Below are 25,362 nucleotides of genomic sequence, written 5' to 3' on the forward strand. Positions count from 1 at the left end.
GTAGTGAGCAATGAGGATTTTTTGTCAAGATGAATTTGGAAACATGAACTCTTTAAATCTAAGACAGAAAAAATAGTGGCATTTGGCATTAAGGCTGCGACTAATGCGACTATGCACATTGGATGATGAGGTCGTTTTAGTGCTTTGTTCAAATCTTGTGAATCAATAAATATTCTGATGTCATCTGAGCTTTTCTTGTGAGCTACCACCATGGAAAATACCCATTCAGTTGGCGTTTCAACTGGACAAATCACATCTTGTCACACCATTTTATCTAACTTGGCTTTGACTCTGTCTGCATGGTTATTGAAACTTTACGTGCTAGCCTGATAACCGGACTGACCTCTGATTCTAACTTCATGGAGTACATAACTGGAAGTTTGCCTAGTCTGTCTTTGAACAGATCAGCATAGGCAGAAAAAAAAATGTACTGGGCAAAATTAGAGTAGTGGTCTTTTAAGCTAACTTGGTGGACTTCCTTATTAAATGAAAGAGTCCCATTTTCAAATTGTCTCTGAGCCCAAATAATGACTGGATGTGCTTCTTGGCCACATAAAATAAGTTGTAGCTTCTTCCAGCAGAGTAACATGAAAGCACTATTGAGCTTTCAGTTTGAATTTCTTCACCTACATAAGCAACAAGCTTTGCACACCTTGCCAAATCAAGCCTTTCACCTTTACATACTCTAGCAAATGTTTCTGCTGACATAACATTGCACCTGGAACCTGTATCAGCTTTGAACTCTATGGGTTTGCCATTTATCCGAACAGTACAAAATACTTCATTCTTTGCCCTTAAATCTGCTGCATTGACTGTTTCATGAAGCAATGACACACCGTCAACATAAAGTGTAGCCTGCAACCCTATGTCATGGCTTTCTAATTGATCAACTCATTTCTTAAAATGTTCCCTTTTAATAAAGGAGCGTGGGCTTTATGATATACAAAACCTTTTGAAGTGATTCCATTTACTACATTTGTGGCATTGCTGACCAAAAGCTAAACATTTTTCCCTTTTAGATTCATGGCTTCCACCATAATTACAACAGCTGGCAATGAAACTAGGCTGGGGCCCATGCTTTGAGTTTGCTGACTCACTCTTATGCTTCACTGAGACTGTGCGAACTCTGGAATTTGCTAGAAAGTTCTGGGGTTTACCAGTAAGTGCTGCAGGGGCTACAGTTGCTGCCATGTGCTTGGGCCTATTTCTTTTAACCATGTGCTGCATACTATCAACATGAGCTTTGTCACTGTGCCTTCTAGAGCTATTATCATTTGCAAGCAAAGCATATTTGTGTGCTTTTCTGTAAGCTCGTATATCTGACAAATCTCAATGGTCTTATTCAAAGTTAAATCACTGTCACAAAGCAAAATCTTTCTCACAGCATCATCTTTAATACCACACACAAGTCTGTCCTTTATCAACTCATCTCTTAAATCATCAAATCTACACGTTTTAGCCTTATTTCTCAGGTCAGTTATATATGCTGCAAAAGTTTCACCAGGCTTTTGATCCCTTGTATAAAATAAGTGCCTTTCCATTGTAACATTTGTCTGGGGGTTGCACATTTCTCTAAATTAATGTTTTAAGCACTCAGGGTCCTTCCTTGATTCAGCCAGTAGAACAATATGATGGTTTTCCCCCTCTCCTGTATAGCCAGCAGATGAATACACAATGAACATTCCCTTTCTATGGATTCTGACCCAGCTAAATTAAGTAGAATAAATGCATTTGTACGGTCATCTTTATCAGAAAATGCAGCCTGTATAAAAATGTCATATTCTTGCTCAAACACTCTCCAGTTCTCAGCAATATTACTGTCAAACCCAAGTGCACTGGGTTTTCAAAATCCACCTGCCATGCCCACAAAGTATACACCAACACACTGAATATATGGCCCTTGCAACTATGTACAAACAAACAGTTCTGTGAGCTTGTTATAATAATATTCAAATGCATAATAAACTCTTTGATATAGTTTACTTTGCTAAATATGCTCTGTAATGGCTGTATTTTATGAAATATGCATTGTAATGGCTGTACTTTTGCGAAATAGCTTTACCATAACTGTACAAACATGCAAACAATTTATATACTTTTGATAACTCTATCTTTGCTTAATGCAAAAAGTATATGCTTTGCGAAAAATGAGGTTGTTTCCCCATTATTTTATATGTTTTATGCAATTTTGAGTTTATTTTAAATATTTTCCATAGTAATTTGAATATTTTTATCAATATCATACATATCGGTTTATGCGAATATCATTTAGAATGTTTTCTATGCCCCATTTCATATTATGCAAAAAGAAATAGTGCTGAGCAAGTTTTAATACCTGAAATTTGTTTCTAACCTGCTTTTCAAAGTTTTCACATTTTAGGGATGATTCACTCTTCTATATTCCACCAACCCCAAGCAAGTGCCATAAGTCATTTTAGCCAAACCACCTTTAACCTCATGCCTTTTAGATATGCTGTTTCTGATTCCATGTCCTTTAGACATGCCAGTTCTGGCACCATGTCGCCTGTCCTTCTCTAACACATAAGACAAGCAGGATGGGGGTTTCGTTTAGATGCTTTAATATACAGAAACACATCAGGATGGATAGCAGCATCATAAAGTACGAATGAACTAGTTAACAGACACACCTTGCATACATACATGCTTACATCTCAACAGCATACTACAAAATGGCAGTCTAGCTTGCATGTGCTCAATATTTATATGCTTGTGCAAGCCCTCGGGTAACTTCTTAAAGGTACATACCCACACACACTGATCTACACTTTCTAACTTTTCTCTTTAATGATTTTTGCACTACAAAAGTATGGTGCTAAACTAAGGACATTCAGTGACCCATCAGCACTTCTGAGAGGTATGACTGTATGAATCTTTGAAGACTGAGGCCTACTACTTGATAATGGACACATATAAGTCACCTAAGTCTCTGCTGTCACATGTTAATGTCATTTCTGTACAAATCCCCCACCTTTTACTTGCTTACATTACCAAGTAACAACATGCAAGGATATGCCACTCATTCCTATAATTAAACATTACACCCCAGGTTCATCACTTACCTTGTAAATGCAGCAGTTGCAACAGTTTTAATTCAGAGCTGGCTCTGATGCTAGGGGCTCACAGCCATTACATGGGTAGGTAAAGGTTGTGAGTGTTGCCTGGCATCAATGTTACTATATGTATGTCCTTAGGAGGAAACTTTTAGCCACTTAGGTGGTAAGTGAGTGTGTTATGCATTGCCTCTTAGCCAATGCAAGGGCATATTGAGCATGCCTACATCTGCCTACACCCACAGCAGCTGTTGATCCCCCCTCTGACTCCTCACCTGTGTGTGGCTGTGGTGACCTTGCCATTGGTGGTGAGATGTGTGCCCCTTCCTCTTGTTGATCCTGCTGAAGCTGTTTTCTCAGGATGATGTTGGGTAGAATGGCACATACAGTGAATATTTCAGTACATGTATGTGCATTGTACTGCAGGGCTCCCCCAGATGTATCTAAGCACTGGAACCATGACTTCAGCAGCCCAAACACACACTCTATGATATTTCCGGTTTGAGTGTGTGCCTCATTATGGTGTTCTTCAGCAGGTGTGCGTGCATTTCTGATGGGCATCATCTGCCACAGTTCCAGTGCACAAACTGCATCCCCCAGTAAATTACACTGTGGGATCTTCTCCCCTAGTGGACATGTGATGCAGTTGGGAGGTATGTCAGATATGTGAGTCATGGTAACTGCCTGGGTTGCCTGCATACACATTCAAGATGATTCCCTTGGCATTACACATGACTTGGCATTTAATAGAGTGCAAGCCCTTTGTATTTATGTTTCCCTATTCCCCAGGTGGTGCCTTAATTTTTATATGTGTGCAATCTATGGCACCCAGTTCTTCAGGGTAGTGTGCTACAGGGTAGAACTCCTGCATATTTGAGGCCCTGTCTTCAGGAGTACGGGGAAATATATGTGGTCGCTAGCATGTTTCAGCATAGCATTCAGGAACTGATGAAGGGTCCTGGATGCTAATGCCTGTGACACTCCCAGCATGTCCCCTGTTGGTCTCTGAAAAGTTCCTGTAGCTAAAATTCTAAGTGCTACACATACCTTTGTCTCCACTGGTATGGGATTCCCTCGGTTTGCCCTGGCTCTGAGTTGAGGATAACAGAGGTTGTGGAGTTCCTGTAGTGTGCCTCTATTCACCCTGTAGTGCTCTACAATTTCCACATCATGTAGATTGTGATAAGTTAAATGGGGGTCTGAAAACTCTTCTCCTTCTTGGCTTTGGTCTGTTAACAGCAGCAGCAGCAGCATACACTTCAGCCTGTTGCACATACACATGAAATAAAGCAACAGCAGCCCCAAACATTGTTTAAGTGTAGACTCCTTTCTATGGCAGTATTCCAACAGATTTTGGAATTCATGGGGAAAATCAGCACTAAGTCTACATGGTTGCTTTATAGCTTGTTGAATAGCTCCTCCATCTTGGATTGGTTGATTAGCATACAGTTCAGCTGCTTATGCTGTAATTAGCATGCCATGGTGTTTAACTAGTTTGCACAGCTCTACACACCATGTAGAGCCACTTACTGAATCTATAATAGTGCGCTACTGTGTGTGCATCACAGCGCGACTTGCACATGGTGTAAACGGGTCGTGTAGGTTTTATTGAATCTGGCTGACTTCTAAAGTGTAAGCCTAATAAAATGTTACTTCGTTTACACAAAAGATTATTATATACAAAAAGGTTTAATGTATAAATACACAACTAAAATGAAACCTGAAAATAATTGTGATGAAGTAAAGAAAACAATTAACAAAGACAGAAAAAACTTTTATGCACTAGCTATATCTTCAGGATCCAAAATGAAAGTAATAGTCTGCATTCTGATACAATCACTTTTTTCGGTTGATTGTAGATCTCTTTCAGGTTGTAAACTCCATTCCTTCACAATATAAGAAAATTACCTGAATGTAAAGTGCTTGTATCATATTTATCCACAAAAGAATACCTAGTTTTATTTTGAAACTACTTTCTGGAAACAAAGCAACAGTTATATAGCTAAACATCTCAAAGATAGAAGTAAAATGCAAATAACAACAGTAATAGTAAAAGTAAAAGTAAGAAATTATTCACAGGTTGCATGTAAGATCAGAATAACTCCGGGAGAAAAATACATTTTCAATCCATTATGTCATAGAAACCATTACCTCTTTTAAACCATTAAATCATGGATGGCAACATCTTACAATACTCCTCTTAGAATATTGAAAGGAATTGGACTCAGTAATCAGACTTAGAAATTCTATAAATGTCCAAAAACATATACTATTACTACAAATTGGGGGCATGGTGCATACTGAAGTCAAATAAATAACTGCAGTAACTGGAACCCCCAAAGAGATACCATACTAAAAGGATACAAGGCCAAGATAACATGTCCAACATGGACTAACTCAAAGCCCTGTCACTACACTCAATATCCTACAGACTGCTAAAAGGTGTTCTGTGTCTGGTATACAAGGCATCCTTGACCCATTACTGATGGATTTACTGCACATCAGCAAGTCAAATGTCATCACAAATACTCGTTCTGGGAATTTAAATCTCTTTTGCAACATCAATGGAACAGATTGCAGGGATTGGTATAGCTCCCAGAGGATACCAGTGCTCTAGAACAGACTCCCCATCCACATAAAACAAAGTTCATCCTTGTCCATATTCAAGTACAACTTAGATCTATGGATGAGAAAGAGAAAATTTCCCCAGGACTGTCCCCATACTACTAATGGACAGAGGCAGCGCTTAAATGCTTTATCCCATGCATGTGTCCTCTCAAATTACCTGTGGTATGATCCCAGTTATTCTCATTAGGGGTAATATATAACTATCGACCACAGGATGGATAAGGCCAATCTGTAACCAAATGGGATAGGTTATTTTGACCACAAAAAGGAAAATTGGCTAGGCTTAAAATGGCCCACAAAGGCAGCTAGACTAGTACATACTACCTATGATCCTGTAAATAAGATGAGTAAATTAGTATGTTACATGTTCCAAAACTGCTACTACTACTACTACTGCTAATAATAATAATACCCATTTGTTAACTAAGTAGGCTCACTGGGCACACAGCCCCTTTTCAAGGGCAACCCGGGAGAGATGCCTGGTTAAGTGACTTGCTCAAGATCACACAGTAGGGAAACAAGGTCTAAGGAAATTGAACCCTATACCAAAGGAACCACAGTTCATAGCCTTAACCTTCTGTGCCAGCTGCAAACGATCAGATGTTAAACAGTATAACGGGATTTTATGAGCCATTATAAAAATTAATTATTTGTAAATCTTATATGATTAATAAATATACATTGACTCCAGATGCACTCCAGTTCTGTGTCATATTAATAGCAACATAGCTCATAGTTACTTACTAGGCTATTGACCTATAAATAGTGTCTCAAAAAGCTTAGCCTTACATTCCCATGGTATTACTGAGCCCTTACATTTTGCATGTAAATAACCCAGAGATGTGTTAACAATATTCAAGAAATGTCTGAAATCTTGAAAAATAAATATATATTTATTTAATTTTATTTTATTTTACATTTGTTAACCAAGGGGGTCTGATTGGGCCAAAGGCCCTTTTTCAGCAGAAGCCCAGGGAGAAAAGCTCCACAAGAAAGATAATTACAGATAACATTTAGGTGTTTAAACAGCAATACAATACATACAGATTTACAATAGACACATGTTTACAGTGGTAAGAAGACAACACAATACAGGGAATGAGAACAAAATTATTAAATAATAAGAATAATTGCAACAATTCCATGGTTTCCAGTTAAGTTTTGAAATACATTTCAGTACATACGTAGTACATTAGATTATTTTTTGCAGTAGTATGAATATAACCTATTAGAGGAAAGCAAAACTTTATTAGTAATGGGAATCATTACATAGCTTCATGAATAACCATTTGTATTAAAAACAGTGGTAGTACTAATGTCTTGGTTTAATAGTAGTAAATTATATATTACTTGATGGGGTCAGTATATGTGAGTGTGAGTGAGAATTTAGTAGAGTAAGATGGGCATAGGATATGTGCCTTGTCTGATTGCTCTAGCCTGGGCAGCAGACATAGCACAGCCTGTTCCTTGTCAGATTGCTCTAGCCTGGGGACCAGCCATAGCACAGCCAACTTTGTTTTAGATGTTCTCTGATGAGGTTTTTAAAGGAGGCTTTAGAGGATGTGTTTTGTATGCTAATGGGAGGATGTTCCATTTTTTAGCCACTGTACTACTATAAAGTGAGTCTCCAAATCTATTATTGCTATTGGTATTATATATATATTTCTACTGTTTTCTATATATTTCTAATATGACTAAAAGGCAATTTCAGGTATACTCTCCAGTCCAGCTGGTGAACCTGGGTACCTTGAGGCAATGTTACAACTGCCTCATGTACACAGACAACCCTCTCCTCCTACCACAAAACATTAACATATGAGAGAGATGCAATTATATAGCTAAATTGGAGGCTAAGCTCTCTCCATCCAAGACTGGAACAGGCAGTCATGAGGAGAATGTTAATACTTGCACCACACCTCCAGCCTCACATAGACATACTAAACCAGCACTGCCAAAAAATACACATGAATACACAAAATCATACTCGGAGGCTCTAAATAAAAACCTGCAAAAGCATCACAGACCTCCAAAGCAGACACCCAAAAAACCTGCACCTCCTGTCACAAACCAGACAACACATAAAACACAAAATCAGTGTGCCGCACAATCACAGCCCTTAAGGCGAAATCACATACCTAACACACTAGTAATAGGTGACTCTATAGTCAGGCACACTGATGTCCTGCTCACTAGGCTGGACAAGCAGAAGGTTCCTGTTAGCTGCCTGTTGGGAGCCAGAATCCACCACATAACACAAGCACTCGGGTCACTCCAGAACAAGTACAAACATGACTCTGTCATTGTTCATGTTGGTGTGAATGACCTGAAACGTACCTCCCTGGACTACATGAAAAGAGACATGGAAGAGCTCTCTGATCATGTAGCCCAAATGGGTATGACACTGAGTAGCATCCTGCCCTCACCAATAATGATACCGCAGTATAAAGAAAATATGATCAATTTCAACAATTAGCTAAGCTTCTGGTGTCATTCAAAGGGTTTCAGTGTCTGTTAGCCTGGGACAACATGCTCGACAAGCCTCATTGCTTCACAAGAGACGGCTTGCACTTGTCACTCCTAGGCTTTCGAATACTGGCCAAGGCTCTTGCTGCCCCCATAGTGCCTTTTTTAGGCAAGGCTCAAAAGTCAAACCCACCCCCATATTCATCAAGGATGCCTACACCTCTAAGATCATCCATGTGCAACTAACATCGGGCAAATCTGCAATGCAAATTGTGGCCTGCTACAGATCACCCTCCATGATCCAGGACCACCACTCCGCCTTTCTGGAAACACTGGGAAAACATGAAGGTCCTACTGAACACCTTGATGTTGTGCGATTTTAATTACCCTACCGTTAACTGTGAAAACTACTCAAGTACAAACTCCCAGGTCCAGCGCTTCCTGGAATTTATCAACTCAAATGTCCTGGATCAGCTGGCAAACTCCCCTACCAGATGTGAAAACATATTGGACCTGGTCATCACCAACATGGGCGACAGGTGTTCCGCACCGGAGGTCAACCCGTCACTGGTTAGATCAGACCATAAACTAATCACTCTGGATGTCCACATCACACCACCATCCCTAATCAAGGAAACCACAGTGAAAAACTTTTCTATAGCAAACTTCACCTTACTTAAGACAGAGGTGGTAAGTTTCACAGCTCCCACGCTAAAGGATAACAGTGTCCAAGATGCAGGAACCTTTACAAATGCACTCTATGAGCACCTACAAGGATGCATGGATCATGCCATCCCTAGCAAAACCAAGACTCACTCCCCTAAGAGAAGGAAACCAGTCTGGTGGACCCCTGCCATAAACAGGCTATACAATAGAAGGAGGAAACTAGTTCAGAAAAAAAGCAAATCCCAAGAAGGAAAGACATCCCTGATCAGTATCAGTAAGAAACTAAGGTCCCTCATAAAATCATCCAAGGCTAACTTTGAAAGAAAAATAGCCAGGGATTTGAAAGATAACAACAAAGCCTTTTTTAGCTATGTCAAGAATCTAAGTGGCAACTTGCAGATATGCTCTGAGCTAGTGCAAAATAGCACAAAATATACTGAACCTACTGATATTGCCAACATCCTCGCAGATAGATTAAGTGCAAACTTCACCCCCCTCTCACCCCCAAAAGGGCCCACAACAATACCGGAAAAGTGTAGTGTCCCAGAAATCACAGACGCACAGGTGAAAACAGCCCTTTCAAAAGCCAAAAGCACAGTGTCAGTGGGGCCAGATGGTGTCCCAGACTGCGTCTTGCACGAACTACAGAACAAACTAACCCCCCACCTAAACACACTGTTCAACCTCAGCCTCTCCACAGGCTACATGCCCATAGAAGGGTGCACAGCAACGGTTATTCCGCTCCACAAAGGAGGGGCCACAACTGACTCAGGTAACTATCACCCCATAAGCCTGACTAGCCTGATCTGCAAGGCTATGGAGCGCATCATCATGGAACTCATTAACATAGACATTGGGAACCTCCAAACACTTGACTTGACCCAGTTTGGCTTTGTTAAGGGCAGATCTTGCCTACTAAACCTGGTTGACTTCTTCAAGACAATCACCAAGGCCATAGATGAGGGGAAGATGATTCACACAGCCTACCTTGACCTTGCCAAGGCTTCTGACACCATTCCCCACTCGGGAATTATAGAAAAAGTCACCAACCTGAACATAAATGCCTACGTAGACAAATAAAAACCAAAAAAGGCAAAAAGCAGCTGTAGTAGAGAACGAAGTAACAGTATGACACCAAGAAATAGCGTAACGATCCTTTTTATTTCCGCTTTCATCCGTAGACTTCATCAGAATAAAGTAACTCATCATACAAACTCCTTAAATACAAAAATAATTAACACACTATGATTAATAAATTACCACTTAAAGCCATACACTCACTATTAGAAAAATAAATATATGCAAACACATACAAACAGCACTACTTTATAAAATATGTAAACTAATTAAATCATTACTCTTGTTTACTTTTAATTTTTGATTTTTTAAAAAACATTTCATGTTAATAGACTCATTGAGACCAGGTAAATGATCTGCCTTCAGTCTTATTTGCCATTCAGCTTCCTTTTGTAGCAAAACATTTTTGAAGTCCCCTCCCCTCAAATCTTGGTAACAAACTTCTAAAATAGAAAATAAAAATTTATAAAAAGCATCACACACCTGCGAATGCTTAAAGAGGGCATTTTTATCATCCTTTGTTTTGATACAATACAAATGCTCTCTGATACGTGTTCTAAGTTCTACGTCACGAGATGGAAAGAAAAACCGAAGTGATAGAAAACAAATAACGCCAAGGCGATGCTGCAAAAAATCCTTTTACTTGTTAGCGCTTTCATGCACGCCAATGCATGCACTTCTTCAGACAAGTTTACACAGGAAGATGTACGGATATTTATACTTGCTACAATGCCATTTTAATTAAACAATTAGGTAATTAATCAATCTTTAAACAGCTCTAAATAAGTTGGTCTATACTAATGTGTGCGTGTGTGTACGTCACGAGATGGGTTGCCAACTGGCTTACAGACAGAACTCATACGGTAAGAGTAGCGGGCTCCAGGTTCGATTCTAAACCAGTTACAAGTGGTGTTCCACAAGGCTCGGTTCTGGGACCCCTACTGTTCGGCATATACTTCTCAGAAGTACAGGCAAACACAGGAGGACTATGGCTAACCAAGTTCACCGATGACTGCAAACTGGGAGCCATAATAGACTCTCCGGCTGACACGGACATTCTCCAAAAGGGCCTTACTGAGACGGACACCTGGTGTCAAAGTCATGGTCTCAAGCTAAATTCCAAAAAATGCATAGTCATCCCGTTTGGGAAAAACAAAACACCCATGAATTACCACACAGGTGGCACCCCCCTTAATACAGAAGAGGTAATAAGAGATCTGGGGACCCAGGTAGATAGTAATCTCTCCTTTGACAATCATATTGCCAAAGTAGTTAGGAAATCCTTCTATGTAGCCCATCTAATTACTAAAGGGTTTGCATCTAGAAATAAAGAGGTCATAGTGCCCCTCTACTCGTCACTCATCAGACCCATCATAGAGTACAATGGTCCATTTGGAATGTACCTCACAAGACACTTCCAAAAGCTGGAAAGACCACAAAAGTACCTCACCAAAAAGATTACTGGCCTCAAACATATGTCCTATGCAGCCTGACTGGAAAAACTCCGGCTGTACTCAGTGGCATATCGCTTACTCATAGGTGATCTCTGCCTGGCTTACAAAGCCATGTCCAACTCAGAATTGATGGACATACTCCACCTAAAGAAATCCAAGTCACTGCGAGCCACTCACTCTACTGAGCTACACCTCGCCACAACAATAAATAGAACATGCTGGAGGGATAGATTCCTGTCACAGAGACTCCCCATACTTTGGAACAAAATTCCTAACTACATTAGGCAGAAACCCTCACTAACACTCGTCAAGAGAAACCTTGACGAGTGGATGGGTAACAGAAAATACGCCCCTGGGATCACTTCATTGGCTCTTCTTGACAGAGGCTCAGTTAATTAATCAATGGGGCGACAAAAGCTGACACACTCTGGCTAGGCTTATAAATTCCCTCGGGCATGAACCTATGAATATATATATATTTCTACACGGGAAAAAAAGTTGCATACTGGCATACATTTAATATAAGATAAATTTAAAATACAAAAGGGGAATCCTTCTTTATTAATTCTTCATTAGGACATACAACATAAGGTACACTACTGTAACGCATTTATAAAAATGCATTTGAAAATAAGATATCTGAATGTATTGTGCCTTATATTTCATTATGCTGCTTTATACTGCATTAACTGACACTTAAACATTCATAATCGTACATATAAATGGATACCTTTTAAAATCAAATTTCTTGGTTCAACTTTCTTTTTTCTGTTGCTGGTTTTCAACTTTAGAACTGCACACCACATTATAAGCATGGGTATTCTAACTAAAAACATATGGTTACATCTTTGAACACAGGCACTATCCTTATCTTGTCTTGTAACTTACCTCAGGGGTATGTTTGGCAATCTCTCGTATTAAAGTTGCAACATTTTTCTTGACATAATCATCTGGGTCCTTTAGACTTGGGAGAACAGCTGGAAAGATTTCTGCTTCAACCACCATTTCTGCCAAATCTACAGAATGCTTTGCAATCTGACTGAGAGCTGAAAAGACTTGACGCTAATAATAAACCAAAAGTGAAAAAAAACAGTTGCTGACAAAAGCACAAAAAGTGGATCTTCTGTAGGACTTGATTCATTCAATATTTCTGTTAATATGGTTATGAGCACTAATATACAAGGACTTTTATGTCACGCTAGAGAGATCATTAAACAGACATTTGCAACACATCATTTTTTGTTAAATATACTTATAAATCTGCATAATAATGTATGTATTTCTATACGTTAAGGTACAGTAAACTGTGTTGCTTAATACACTAATATCTAATACAGTACAGTACTGCAGTATTCTTTATTCTCTAAAGTCTCTGTATGAGTTTGAATTGTTAGGCATAGAGGAACTGGATACTGTACAAATAAAGTGAAACATCCTAATATCAGAATAAACAGTCTAAAGAATGAAGGTCAACCTACCTACATGCAACAGAAAAAAATGAACACAGATAAGCGGAGGTACTAGTCAAATAAAAGCAATAATCATAAAAGATCTGAAAGAAACTGACAAGACCAGTCGTAGTTCTGTAAATCTCAGATAGTGATTCCTGCACAACATAATTGTTAAGCAATAATCAATGTCTGTGTGTGGGTATATCAGGATTTACCCACAGTTCGTACGATTCGATCATGAGAGTGAAGCCAGCTGTGAGTAAATCCTTAAACACCCATGCACACTCATGGATTATTGCTTTTATACAATGACATTATTTAAGAAAGAAATAGTTTAATTAGTTTTGCAGAACATGTTTGATTTTCTTGTATTTTGCTGCCCCCGGCATATGCCAATATAAAATCTAGATGCTCAATGATTCTTCAGGAGGTGAATTTTTTTCTGTTGGTATATGCTCAATTTAAAGCAGGCATGCTGGTTGGGCTGTCCAATCTGCATGCTTGTTTTTAAATAGTAATGAACAATCAAAGTATCATGAGAAATAATGCTGTTCCTCTTCATAAGGAAAAAAAGTTAAACATGGGTGCCAGAACCATAGGGTGGGGGCTAGAGCCCCCTCACTTTCAACAGCTGCCCAAAGTGCCATGAAACTGCTGCCAGAGTAGCGCTTACACAGAAACATTCATACTGTAATTTCTGAGCTAATCTCAATCTCAGGCAACCAGAAAAAGACAATTTGAGTAATAACTCATCTTTTTCTGGCTGCCCAAGCTCATGGTTAGCATGGAAACACCTATGAGAGTGTTTCTAAGGCATACCAAACATCTTCGTTTGTCAAGAAATTTGGGCAAAGCCAAAAATAACAGGGAAATGAAGGTTCAAAACATTACTCATTCATTTAAAATTTTAATTGAACAGGTTTTACATAGATTTGCATTTTCTGAACAACAGAAGTATAAAACTTTAATGTCTGGCATTAGTGACTTACTGTAATCCTCTGCATACTCTTCAACTTTTGCTTAAGAATTCTGGATAAAGCCAGAATAATACAGGTGGGTTAAATGGCCAAAATAAAAGACTTATTTTAATTAAATATTGCTCTTATAAACTTATACAGCTGCAAGAACAACAGATTTTGCATTAGCATGCATTTTTTCGAAGGATATGAAGTCTCAAGTTCAAGTATCTCATTATTTAGTGAATACAATCCTTAACGGTTTGCCAGAAAACTACAATTTCTTTTAAGAAGAGACCAAAAACAAGAGGTAATAATCTGGGCATTCCTTGAAAAACTGGACAGTTGAGAGTTATGATCCTGAGTGACTTGCCAGAAAATCATACATTTTACAAGGGATGAGGCAAAATATGAGGGAAAACCGGGGATGCTCTGTAAAATTCTGGACAGTGTATTTATTTATTTAATGATTGATATTTGTTTACCAGGTAAGTGAGCTGGTCTGTTGACCCTTTTCAGCCATGACCCTGGATCAACAGCAGTAAAGACAACAATTTGGCCAAATGCAGAAAGACATCACATTCATTCATGTACATACTTCGTACGGTTGAGAGGATGTTCTACAAGTAAAGCTTAATTTCTGTAAGTTGGAGAAGACCTGCATGCTTATTGTCTTTCACCAACTAAGTATCAGGATAGGCTTTGGTTCTTCTTTCTAAGAGGCTGTTTTAGGCAGAATTTTCCACAGAGGTATATTTCACTGGAGCTACACTGACTTCCAGTATAGTAATCATTATGCTGTATATAATTATTCATTCATTCTCTTATACCCACGTTATGCTTTTCAGGATCATCATGGAAGTAGGCAGAGATATCCTGACAATCTATGGGAATAAGCCATAAAAACTGTTTAGATTCATAGATACTCCATGACCAACAAATCTTATGACCATTCACACCTTGCCAGTGCCCTCCCTTGAACACTACCTCCTTTCCCTAGTAGGGCCATACAGTAAAACCCAGAATAAATTTGTTGATATCCATTGAGCCACTAGTTTATGTTTTAAGGAAGATAGTGAACTGCACTGCTTAATATGTAGGGGAAGCTTATACCAAAGATTTGGGAGGTACTGGCTTATATGCATTCTTCTCCACTGTGCTGTATTTATTCATTTGTGAAGATTTAGGACCCTGAGTCTAGTATGGGTGGAGATATTCAACTTGCAGAGAAACATGAGGTCCACGACATCTGGGTATCCAATGATGCAGCAAGCAAGACATATCTCCCCTTAAAAATCAGTAAGATATTGAATGGAGGGATAGAGCTTTCAGCATAGCTTGGCAGCTCAGGGACTTTAGACCTCTGATCTTTTTAGTTATAAACCTTTGGGTCTTGCTAATTGTTTGATATGATTAATGAGATACACCCAAAGGGGCACTATACTCAAAAATTGTCCTGATCAATCCTAAACAGAAGGAATTATTTACTTCTTAAGACTGTTAGGATATTCCTTTGGCAATTAGGTGGGCTAAATGGATTTCCTGGCAACCACTGTCACATGATGGCCATATTTTCATTTTCTAGTAGTGTGTTGACTTGACGGTATGATAAGGGGTTGTCTAACAAAAAGTGACACGGTACTTTTTAGGATTTAGTTTGAGCTCATTATTAGTACTTCAAGGATTTATAGGGAGAGTTCATTCAGGAGAGTTTGATTATCACAGGGTGACTTAACAACAACCTTCAGTTTGCAGTCATCTGCAAATTTTGTTAGCCAGAGGTCGTGGCTGTCCACTTGGAGATCTGAGAAGTAAATAGAAAAATGAAATGTCCCAATACTGAGCCCTGAAGGCCACCACTTAGCACTTTAATATTTACTGACGAGACATCTGCAATTCCCATTGTATGGGCTCTGTCTTTCAACTAGTTTGCTATCCATTTTACCACAAACAGGGTCAATTTTTAAAGCAATTAGTTTTTTGTACGATGCTAGTACGGAAAATGGTGTTGAAGGACTTCACTAGGTCAAGATATAATGTGTGCACTGCACAGCCACTATGTACAGCCTCTGTAACCCTTTTAAAGCAGTTTACCAGGTTAAATAGACAGGATGTACCCTTCACAAAGCCAAAGTATTGGGGGTCAAGTCTAACAAGAATCTTGATATCACAGTTTATGTTGATAAATACAAAACACCCCATGATTTGCAGACAAAGCTTTTGTGGCTGATAGAACTTGAACTACCCAGGTCAGTTGTAAGGCCACCTTTATGGAAGGGCATCACCAGTGTCACCACTGCAGCACACTTCTCATCTGGGACAAATCCAGTAGCTATATTTAAGTTAAACAGCTACAGGAGTTTGTCTGCAAGGGCATGCTTAACACTATTATTCAACCAGGTATATGATATAGTAGTAAATAAACATACAATCAAAAGGATTTTCGTATACGAGGAATCTAACAAAACCAAGCATCTTGCATGTTTTTTTTTCTCTTATCCAGATGTTACAATGTTATAAAATGTTTTATGGAAAGTAAACTTTGTTGCTAAGCTGTGTAATGTGCTTAAAATGGGCAGTGCCTGGCAATACTGAATATTTTGATACTGGCCTTTGGTGAAATGAAACCCTAAAAAATGACTCCATGGGTCCACCACTGACCACTGCCCCCCCCCCCCCCCATCTTGGCATCACCACACCATTCAGATTAGTTTTCTTTTGTTTTCTCATACCTTCTTGTACTCTTGAGATGTATATTCACAATATGCCTCCTTACCCCTACAGTACATCTAAAAATAATAAGCCAACTGTATACACTTCTGATAACTGATTGTCAGAAAAGAGAAAAAAATAATCACAACCATGTTTTTCACCCTGTTTCTCCTAGACAGTACACTGACTCCACACAAGCTATAGTAATGCTGTGTGTATAACTTTGAAGTATGATTGTTTAAGAAGTTAAAGAATCACTGATCATACTGTCACAACCCCACAAAAACCACAGTCACCTTCTGTGTACACCTCTGAGGTTTAAATGTGAGGAAAAGCAGAGAAATAATGACCACACTTTCCTCAGTCTAAAAAAGTTATATTGATCTTCTGTGTTCACCTCTGAGTTTTGATGGCGAATTTAAGAAAAAATAATCTCACTGTTCCCAGCCCCCACTCCAGCCACATGCAAATTATTGCAACCCTTGGGCACACCTCTGAGCATGGCTAGTTGTAGAACAGGTGAGATCAGGATCCAGGACAGAAGTCCTCAATAAACCTGTATCAAACTCCATTTCTACATCCAGAGTTGTTGAAGCTGCCAGGATCTAGACATTTTATGATGCAGTTTATGTCTTGTTTTTGGTAGATAATGACTTGTAGTGTATGGATCACTATAATTATGCTTAGAATTTGTGGAAAAGGCATGCTTGTTAATTACCATTCTGACACTGGAGAGGTTATTAAAAAGCTTTCATTGAGTACCTCTTCCTACTGTTAAGCTCTAATAACACACTAGAGCATTAACAGCAACCAGCAGTCCCCACAAAACAGGAGTGAGAAGCTGTTAAACACTTCAGTTGGACTACGTCCAACTGAGTATTTAACAAACTGAAGTGTTTAACAGCTTCCCACCACTCTTCTGTAGTTGCTGCTCTTTGTGTGGCAACAACACTACTGTACTTTTTTCTTTAACTTTTAAATAAATTGCTATTAGATCACAGCATGTAGGTGCAATATTAGCTTCATGTGTACATTTCTATAAAATTTCTGTGTAGTCATTCCAAACACTAGACACATCTTGTGTCACTGATATGCTTTTGTTAAGGCAATTTATTAGCTAAGACAACTGCCCTTTTAGATCACTAAGTGCATCTTTTACCTTCTGCCCCAGGAGCCTTTAACAGCTTCCGGCAACCTACACTTAAGGAAGCCAGTGACTACAGACCACTCAGCTTAATTTAACTGTAGGAAAACTGCTGGATGCAAATTATGTCATAATACTAATTTTATTTATTTATTTATTTATTCATTCATTCACAGGTAGGATGATTTGGCCTAAAATAACCAGTTAACCACAACTTGAGTCAAGTGCAAAACAACATCTATATCTAGGTGAATAGTAACAAAAAGAAAAATGAAATGCAGTGTATAGCAAAACTAATACGACACAGACTGTAAAGCATACATAACTAAACAAAGCATAACTTTTAGCAGGGTACACAGAAACAATGCCCTTCTTTTCCTGTAAGATTACTCAAAAATGTACACAGCTTCATTATGTAAGTACATTGTTAATGCAGGCACTTATGTTTAAAATGAAGGATGAAACATGAATGGAAATGGAATCACACTCTGTGCAATGATCACAAATGATTTGCTCCACCAATAGGTTTAAAAAGGAAATATATACAAAGACTGAAGAAAAAACAAGAGAGAGAGAGAAGTGAGTAAAATAAAGAGTAAAGGCATTTTGTGGGCTTTCACAAATGAGAAGCTGCAAGTAATCAAAAAGCAGGGGTATAATAGAGTTTATATAGCAGACTGTAAATGAGGGAGACTTCAGAGGGCAAGCATGTTCTGAGATGGAGAACCTGTTCCTATTGTTTTCTGGATGTAAAAGTGCAGCAGTGCTTACAGACAGAAGACCATACTCTTGATCAAGATGCGTTTCCAAAACACAGCTGACATTTTTTTTTAATGACTAGTAAAGGAGTTAACTCAAAAACACAATAGATATAGCATATATGACTGTAGCAAAACATTAATAAAAATAAAACGGTGCTGTTCAAATTACAAGATGCAGAGTGTAGCACTAAATCAAATTATTTTTGTAAAAAAGAGGTAACAAAATATGGTGCTTCAGAGATATGAGTTAGACACCATCACCATTAGGCTCTTTGTGACAGACACAGTAGACAAGAGAGGAAGATGTGATTCTCTCTGTAATAGACATGATAACATGCAAAAGGAAGGAAGAGATCAAAAACTAAAGAAGTTGTGAAAGTATGATAAGAATTAATGCAAGGAAGTGCAAAACCGCACATACTGAGCAATCAAAAAGACATATTCAGTATGTGGATAGGTTCATAGGAGGTTCATAGGAGGTTACTAGGCTAATGGCCCAAGGGCTTTTACAAACCTAGCCATGTAAAAAAATGGTCATTGGAGAGTGCTTGTATGACTTGTTCTTTGGAGATATTCGGTAGAGGACTGATGTCAGGAATGCTTTGGAGTATGTCTGGTGGGGACAGGGGGTGAAGTTATTGCCAAATCTGTTGGCTAGCAGGCTGGCAATTTCCTCAGGTTCAGTGTGAGTGGAACCATCCACTATAGGTTCGGCACACAGCTGGGCATTCCCTTTTAGGTTTTGGATGTAGATAAAGAATGCTTTATGATTGTCTTTAGCTAGGGATGCTACTTTAGTCTCATAACTAGCCTTAGAGGACTTTACAAGATATCTTATTTGCTTGTTCAAGCTGTGGAAGGTACTCTTCCTCTGTTGAGTAAGTTCCCTCCTGTTCTTAGATATCAGTTTCTTTCTTTTGTTGTATAACTTATTTATACTTACAATCCACCAAGGTGGTTTGTTTTTTCGGGAAAACCTAGTTTTGTTCCTGTTAGGTACAGCCGAGTCAATGCATTTGTTTAAGTGGCTATATAGGGTATTTTTGTACTCCTCTGCATAACAGTCATTGTTGGCTATGTTAGCAAGGGCTTTGAAACTTTTTATGCCATCACTTAGTAGGCAATAATTTGCTTTGGAGAAATGTTTCAGTTTTTTTACTTCTGTGGGGTGTCAGGTTTGATCTTTACTTCACATGAGATGTTTTTATGGTCAAACCTTACCAGGGATGGCAACAAACAGGGAGTAGTGCACTGATGCCCCCCCCCCCCCATGTTGGTGATCACTAGGTCCAGGACATTTGATCCCCTTGTGGGGGTGCAGACTAAGAAGTTATGTACCTACCATAACATTCCATGTTAGTCATCTTCTTCTCGCCTTCTTTCTTGCTGGTTGGGTTCGGAGCTGATCCTCGGCTCCGACTCGGCCATCTTCAAAAGCTGGAGAGCTGCTTACTGGCTCGAGGCCCCCTCCTATATCCCACGATGCCTGGCGCTAGATACCCAGATCTCATTTGGTAACCTAACTACAGACATAATAATGATCATGATAATACAGTAACTGTAGCAGGATACAGAAAACTACTGGAGAGACTGACAGTCAGAAGTAACAGCCAGAGAAGACTCAGCCAGTGATAAAGAAGCCTCATGAACTCTTCTTGGTCTACTAGGATAGGGGGATGGAGGGTGGGATGCAAGAAAGAAGGCGAGAAGAAGATAACTAACATGGAACGTTATGGTAGGTACATAACTTCTTAATGTTAAGTTGTCTATCTCGCCTTCATTCTTGCTGGTTGGGGCAGCATCCCTAGCACCTCAATCCTGGGTGGCTCATCGGAACAGACTCTTCAGAACAGTGGAACCAAAATCAGCTCTGCTTCTGGAAGCCACATCCAGCTTATAATGTGAAATGAAGGTATGTGGATTAGCCCAGGTAGCTGCCGCACAAATAGTTTCCATTGGCAATCTAGCCTGAAAAGCCACAGAAATAGCTAAAGCTCTGGTGGAGTGACCTTTGGGCTTAGCAGGAAGGTCTTTATTTCTCAACTGATATATAAAGGTAATAGTAGAAGACAACCACCTAGATAAGGTTATTTTTGACACCGGTATGCCTTGTTTTCCTTCAGTGTAAGACAGGAACAACTGGTCTGATTTTCTGAATTGCTTGGTTCTATGCAAGTAAAAGCGTAATTGTCTTTGGACGTCCAACTGATGTAATTTGTATTCTGTCTTGTTGGAATAATTCGGAAAGAACATGGGCAGTTCAATGGACTGATTCAAATTACAATCAGAAGTAACCTTTGGGAGAAAGGAAGGATTAGTCCGAAGAGAAACTATCATTGTGAAAAACTAGGTAAGGAGGACGAACACAAAGAGCCTGAAGTTCAGAAACTCTTCTGGCCGACGTAACTGCAACCAAAAGAAGGGTTTTCCAAGAAAGAAACTTCAAGGAACAAGAAGCTGCCGGTTCAAAGGGGGGGCAGTATCAGGGAAGCTAAAATCAAATTCAGATCCCACGGAGGCGGGGGATCTCTTACTGGGGGCCTGAGTAGAGTGGTCCCCTTCAGAAAGGCTTTACAAAGCTTATGGGACATGATGCTTGAATCAGATAGGCCCATATGAAAGTTTGAAATTGCAGCTAGCTGAACTCTAATCGTGGCAGAAGAGGATCCAGTTCGAAAAAGTTCTGCTAGAAAATCTAAAATATGGTGCACAAGGGCTGAAAAGGGATCTATATTCCTGTTCTCTGCCCATAAGGAAAAATGTTTCCACTTACTAGCATAAGTCTTTCTAGTGGTCGACTTATGCGAGGATAACATGATTTCACACACCGAATGGGAGATGTTGGGAAGCCTGGCTAAAGTCGGAAGTGGAGAAACCAAGCAGTGAGCTGGAGAGATTGAAAAGACTGGTGCAGTTTGCCTGATTGATGGATCAGGAGATCTGGAATTGGTCCAGGGTCCAGGGCTACTCCAGAAGGTAATGATGCAGGAAGGGGAACCAAATTTGTCGAGGCCAGTAAGGGGCAATGAGGATCATCTTGCATCCCAGTGTGGTAGCTTTCTGAATTAGTTTGGGAATCAGGGGGAATGGAGGGAATGCATAAAGAAGTCCTAGGGGCCAATCGTGAACTAGAGCGTCTCTGAGGAGGTGTCCAGGAAGAGGTAGGAGAGAGAAAAAATTGTCGCACTTGCTGTTGAAGGGAGTGGCAAAAAGGATGCAGCAAGGCTGACCCCATTTGTGGAAGATTCTGTCCGCCACAGTCTGATTGAGAGACCACTCATGAGGCATGAGAATTGCTCTGCTCAGCCTGTCTGCTATAACATTGGATTTCCCAGGGATGTGTGCTGCTATCAGAAACCGTTGGGAAGAGATCACCCACTGCCAAAGTCTGAGTGCTTCTTGACATAAGGGGTATGACTTGGTTCCGCCCTGCTTGTTGATGTACCATACCACTGACATATTGTCTGTTTGAATTGCAATAGTCTCAGTGGGAAGAGAGTTCTGAAGAGCTTGCAACGCTAAAAACACGGCTCTCATCTCCAAGACATTGATATGCAGATGGTACTTGTGAGGCTGCCAGGTGCCTTGGACTGTTCTGCCCTGATAATGCCCCCCCCCCAATCAGGGAGGCGTCCATGGTCACCGTAGATACTGGGGGAGGAAGAATGAATGGTCTGCCCTGGTGTAATGATGGGGAAACCATCCACCAAACAAGTTGGTTTTTGCATGACTGTGTAATCATTATCCTGTGAGACATCGGGAGTTGCTGGAAAGAATATTGTGTGAACAGCATCCACTGAAGAATCCTCATATGAAAGCGTGCAAGGGGGACTAGTATTATAGCCGCTGCCATGAGACACAATGTTTTTAGGACAAATCTGGCCTGAATCATTTTGCATCCTAATAAGACCTGCACATGTCATTGAATGGCCACATCGAAAACTCTGTCTACTGGTAGAGTCGCTGACATGTCCTTTGTGTTTAAGTTTGCGCCTATAAAGGTGATAGATTGACAAGGCGACAATGCAGACTTTTCGAAATTTATTGTGATGCCTAGAGTGGAGCACGTTTGGATGGTGTAGTCTCTGGCTAGCAGCAGGTGATGCCTGGTGGTTGCAGTAAGGAGCCAGTCATCTAAATATGGAAACACCTGGAATCCTTGCCGTCTCAAGTGAGCGGTGACTACTGCCAAACATTTGGTGAACACCCTGGGGGCTGTGGTGAGACCAAAGGGCAGCGCTCTGAACTGATAATGACTGGCTCCCAGCCAGAAGCGGAGGAATCTTCTGGAGCATCTGTGCATTTTGATATGGTAGTACGCATCCTGAAGATCTATAGAGCACATCCAATTGTCCTGACCCAGAAAGGGTAAAATGGACTGTAGTGTGACCATCCGGAACTTTGTTCTTTGAACAGACCTGTTTATTCTGCTGAGATCCAGAATGGGTCTCCAATCCCCTGTCTTTTTTGGTACCAAAAAGAACCTTGAGTAAATTCCGGATCCTTGCTGGTCTGCTGGGACTGACTGGATGGCTCTTTTTCTTAGCAGTTTTGAAATTTCTTGAATTACTTGATCCCTTAGATTGGGTGGAACATCTGGAAGGGATTTGTTGGGAATGTAGGGAGTGCAAAAGAAGGGGATTTTGTAGCCTTCGGATATGATAGAAAGTACCCATTTGTCTTTTGTTATACTTTGCCAGGCTTCTGGGTACAGCGATAATCTTCCCCCGACTGCCTCTGGAGGTGGACAGTCGGGCAGCACTTCAGGGATGCTGGAAGGGCTTGTCAAAGAAGGATTCTCTTTGGCCCTGATTTTGCGGACCCCCCCTGCCCCTAGGGCGGCATCTATTGTTGTTCCCTCCTCTGCCCCTGGAGGGGAACTCTCCATGTGTGTCAGGCACGGCTCCCTGGGATTTCCGGAACCACATCTTCCTACTCTTCTGACCCTTGGAATACAGTCTTGAAGGAGTGGAAAAACAGACTCCAATGGCAGACAGAGTCTTGCCTTCCTGCTCACACCTGGTAAGGGTATCCTTCACTTGTGGTCCAAACAGAGCAGAACCATCAAAGGGGTGTTGGTGAAAGATGCCTTAAAGGGTTCCGCAAAGTTGCATAACTGCATCCAAGCATGTCTCCTCAAAGCCACACCTGTGCCTGCAGCCCTACTCGCTCCATCGGCTGCATAAGAGATGAGCCGCATGGAGGAGTTTACTACAGAATTTAGAGTCGCCAGCTGGGAGGCAATCTTAGCCTGAGCCCCCGTCGCTGATGTATCTTGAAGGGTATCTCCTAACTCTTTAAGGAGATCCCTTTGAAGGAGGGTAAAATGGCACAAATAGTTCAGAGACCTCATGGAAAAGGTCGCTGAGGAAAACATCCACTTCCCATATCTGTCCATCATCCTAGATTCCTTATTAGGGGGATGGACAGACGAAGAAGTTTCAGCCAACTCCTTTTTAGTGGCTGCTGCTACCACCATGGCATCAACGGGAACACCCTTGGTCAGAAATTGCTTGTCCTGAGGGGTGGTGATGAATTTTATGGGCCTACGGGGATCTGGTTCCATTGTGTCTGGAACTGACCATGCCTTTCGAGCCACCACCGACATCAGTGGATCGAAAGGCGGAGACACCCAGGAGGTGGAGCGTCGGGAACCAAACGCGTCCAGGAACACCAACTCATCCTCGGAAAGGTTAAGGGTAGTCCAGTTCCCCCTCTGCCTAAGGATTTCAAGGATGTCTGAGAAGGAGACGTCCTCAGAGGGGGATCTCGGGGACCCTTCTGACTCCTCCAAATTGGTATCTGAAGTGACAGACTCAGGGGAGTCAACATGCTTCCTCTTGCATTTTCTCTTTCGAGGGGGCTCCTCTGAATGAACAGGGGAGGCCTCGGAAGAGGAAGATACACCCAATGGGGTGCCCTGGAGCGATTGTTCCCCACGCTTGGGGTCTGGAGGAGGGGCAGAGGCAGGAGCAGGCACCATGGGGGTAGGAGCCGATGAGGCCGACCATGAGGCTGACTCAGATGCCAGCACACTCCTCATGACCTCGAAGGTGCCCCTCCCGATGCCATAGAAGGCTCCAGCTCCGAAGAGACCAGAATCCTTCCCGGCACCGAGAGGGATGGCTCCGAAGCCGATGTAGGTGCCAAACTCACCTGCACCGAAGCTCCGAGAGGGAGAACGGGGTTGGACAAGGGTCCGATACCACTCACCCCCTCGGAGCTGACAAGGAAGTCCCGGCACACAGATCCCTCCAAGGACGGCACCATGGAAGAGATCGGAGCCGACGACGGCACCGAAAGGGAAGGTATCGGTGCCGACAGACCCACAGTTTCAGCCACAGCATGCTCTGGCTCCGAACTCAAAGGATGAGTCGAAGGAGGAACTATTGGAGAAACAGGTAGAGCCGAACCCTGGTGAGGAGGGGGGGGCTGAATAGCATTTTTGCCAGGGCCTGCGACTTTAAAAGCCTGCTCACCACTCTCTCCAAATCATGGTCAGATAGCCTAGATGACCGAGAAGAGTGAGATCGATGACTCCGCTCAGATTGCAATAAGGGTGACCCTGGAGCCGAGTGTATCGACTCCAATGATAGTGACCTGGAGCGTTTCCAACTCCCTGATGGTTCCGACGGAAGAGTCGGAGCCGACTGAGAGATAGGTACTTTGGCTCCAGTCGGAGACGAAGTTGACATAGAGATAGGTACTTCGGTTCCAGCCAGAACCGAAGTTGAAGCAGAAGCCATACCCAATGACGGCTCCGAGCTGGGAACTGACGGCTTCGATGGTCTAGAAGGTTTCACTGACTGAGTCTTGGCCGGTGATCCTTCAGGTTTAAGCAAACCCCTCAGGATAAGTTTATTCCTACACTTCTGCAGGACTCTTGGACTAAAGGCGTGACACACTGAGCAAGAGTCCTGCAGGTGTAGGGAGCCCAAGCAGTAGACACAAGAAGTGTGACCATCTGTCAGAGACATTT

General features: G+C 41.1%; 1 protein-coding gene across 2 annotated transcripts in view; it reads right to left on the bottom strand.

Annotated features, from left to right (window-relative positions):
* SPAG6 (sperm associated antigen 6) overlaps nt 1-25,362 on the bottom strand; it is an 812,261-nt gene that overhangs the window by 550,842 nt on the left and 236,057 nt on the right. For both annotated transcript variants that reach the window (XM_044064563.1, XM_044064564.1), the window contains one exon: nt 12,248-12,421. In XM_044064563.1, the coding sequence (XP_043920498.1) occupies nt 12,248-12,421 (174 nt within the window). The remainder of the gene's footprint in view (nt 1-12,247; nt 12,422-25,362) is intronic.

The sequence above is a fragment of the Protopterus annectens genome, chromosome 3.part0, assembly GCF_019279795.1.
Source record: "Protopterus annectens isolate FY-2018-M chromosome 3.part0, PAN1.0, whole genome shotgun sequence".
Lineage (NCBI taxonomy): Eukaryota > Metazoa > Chordata > Ceratodontiformes > Protopteridae > Protopterus > Protopterus annectens.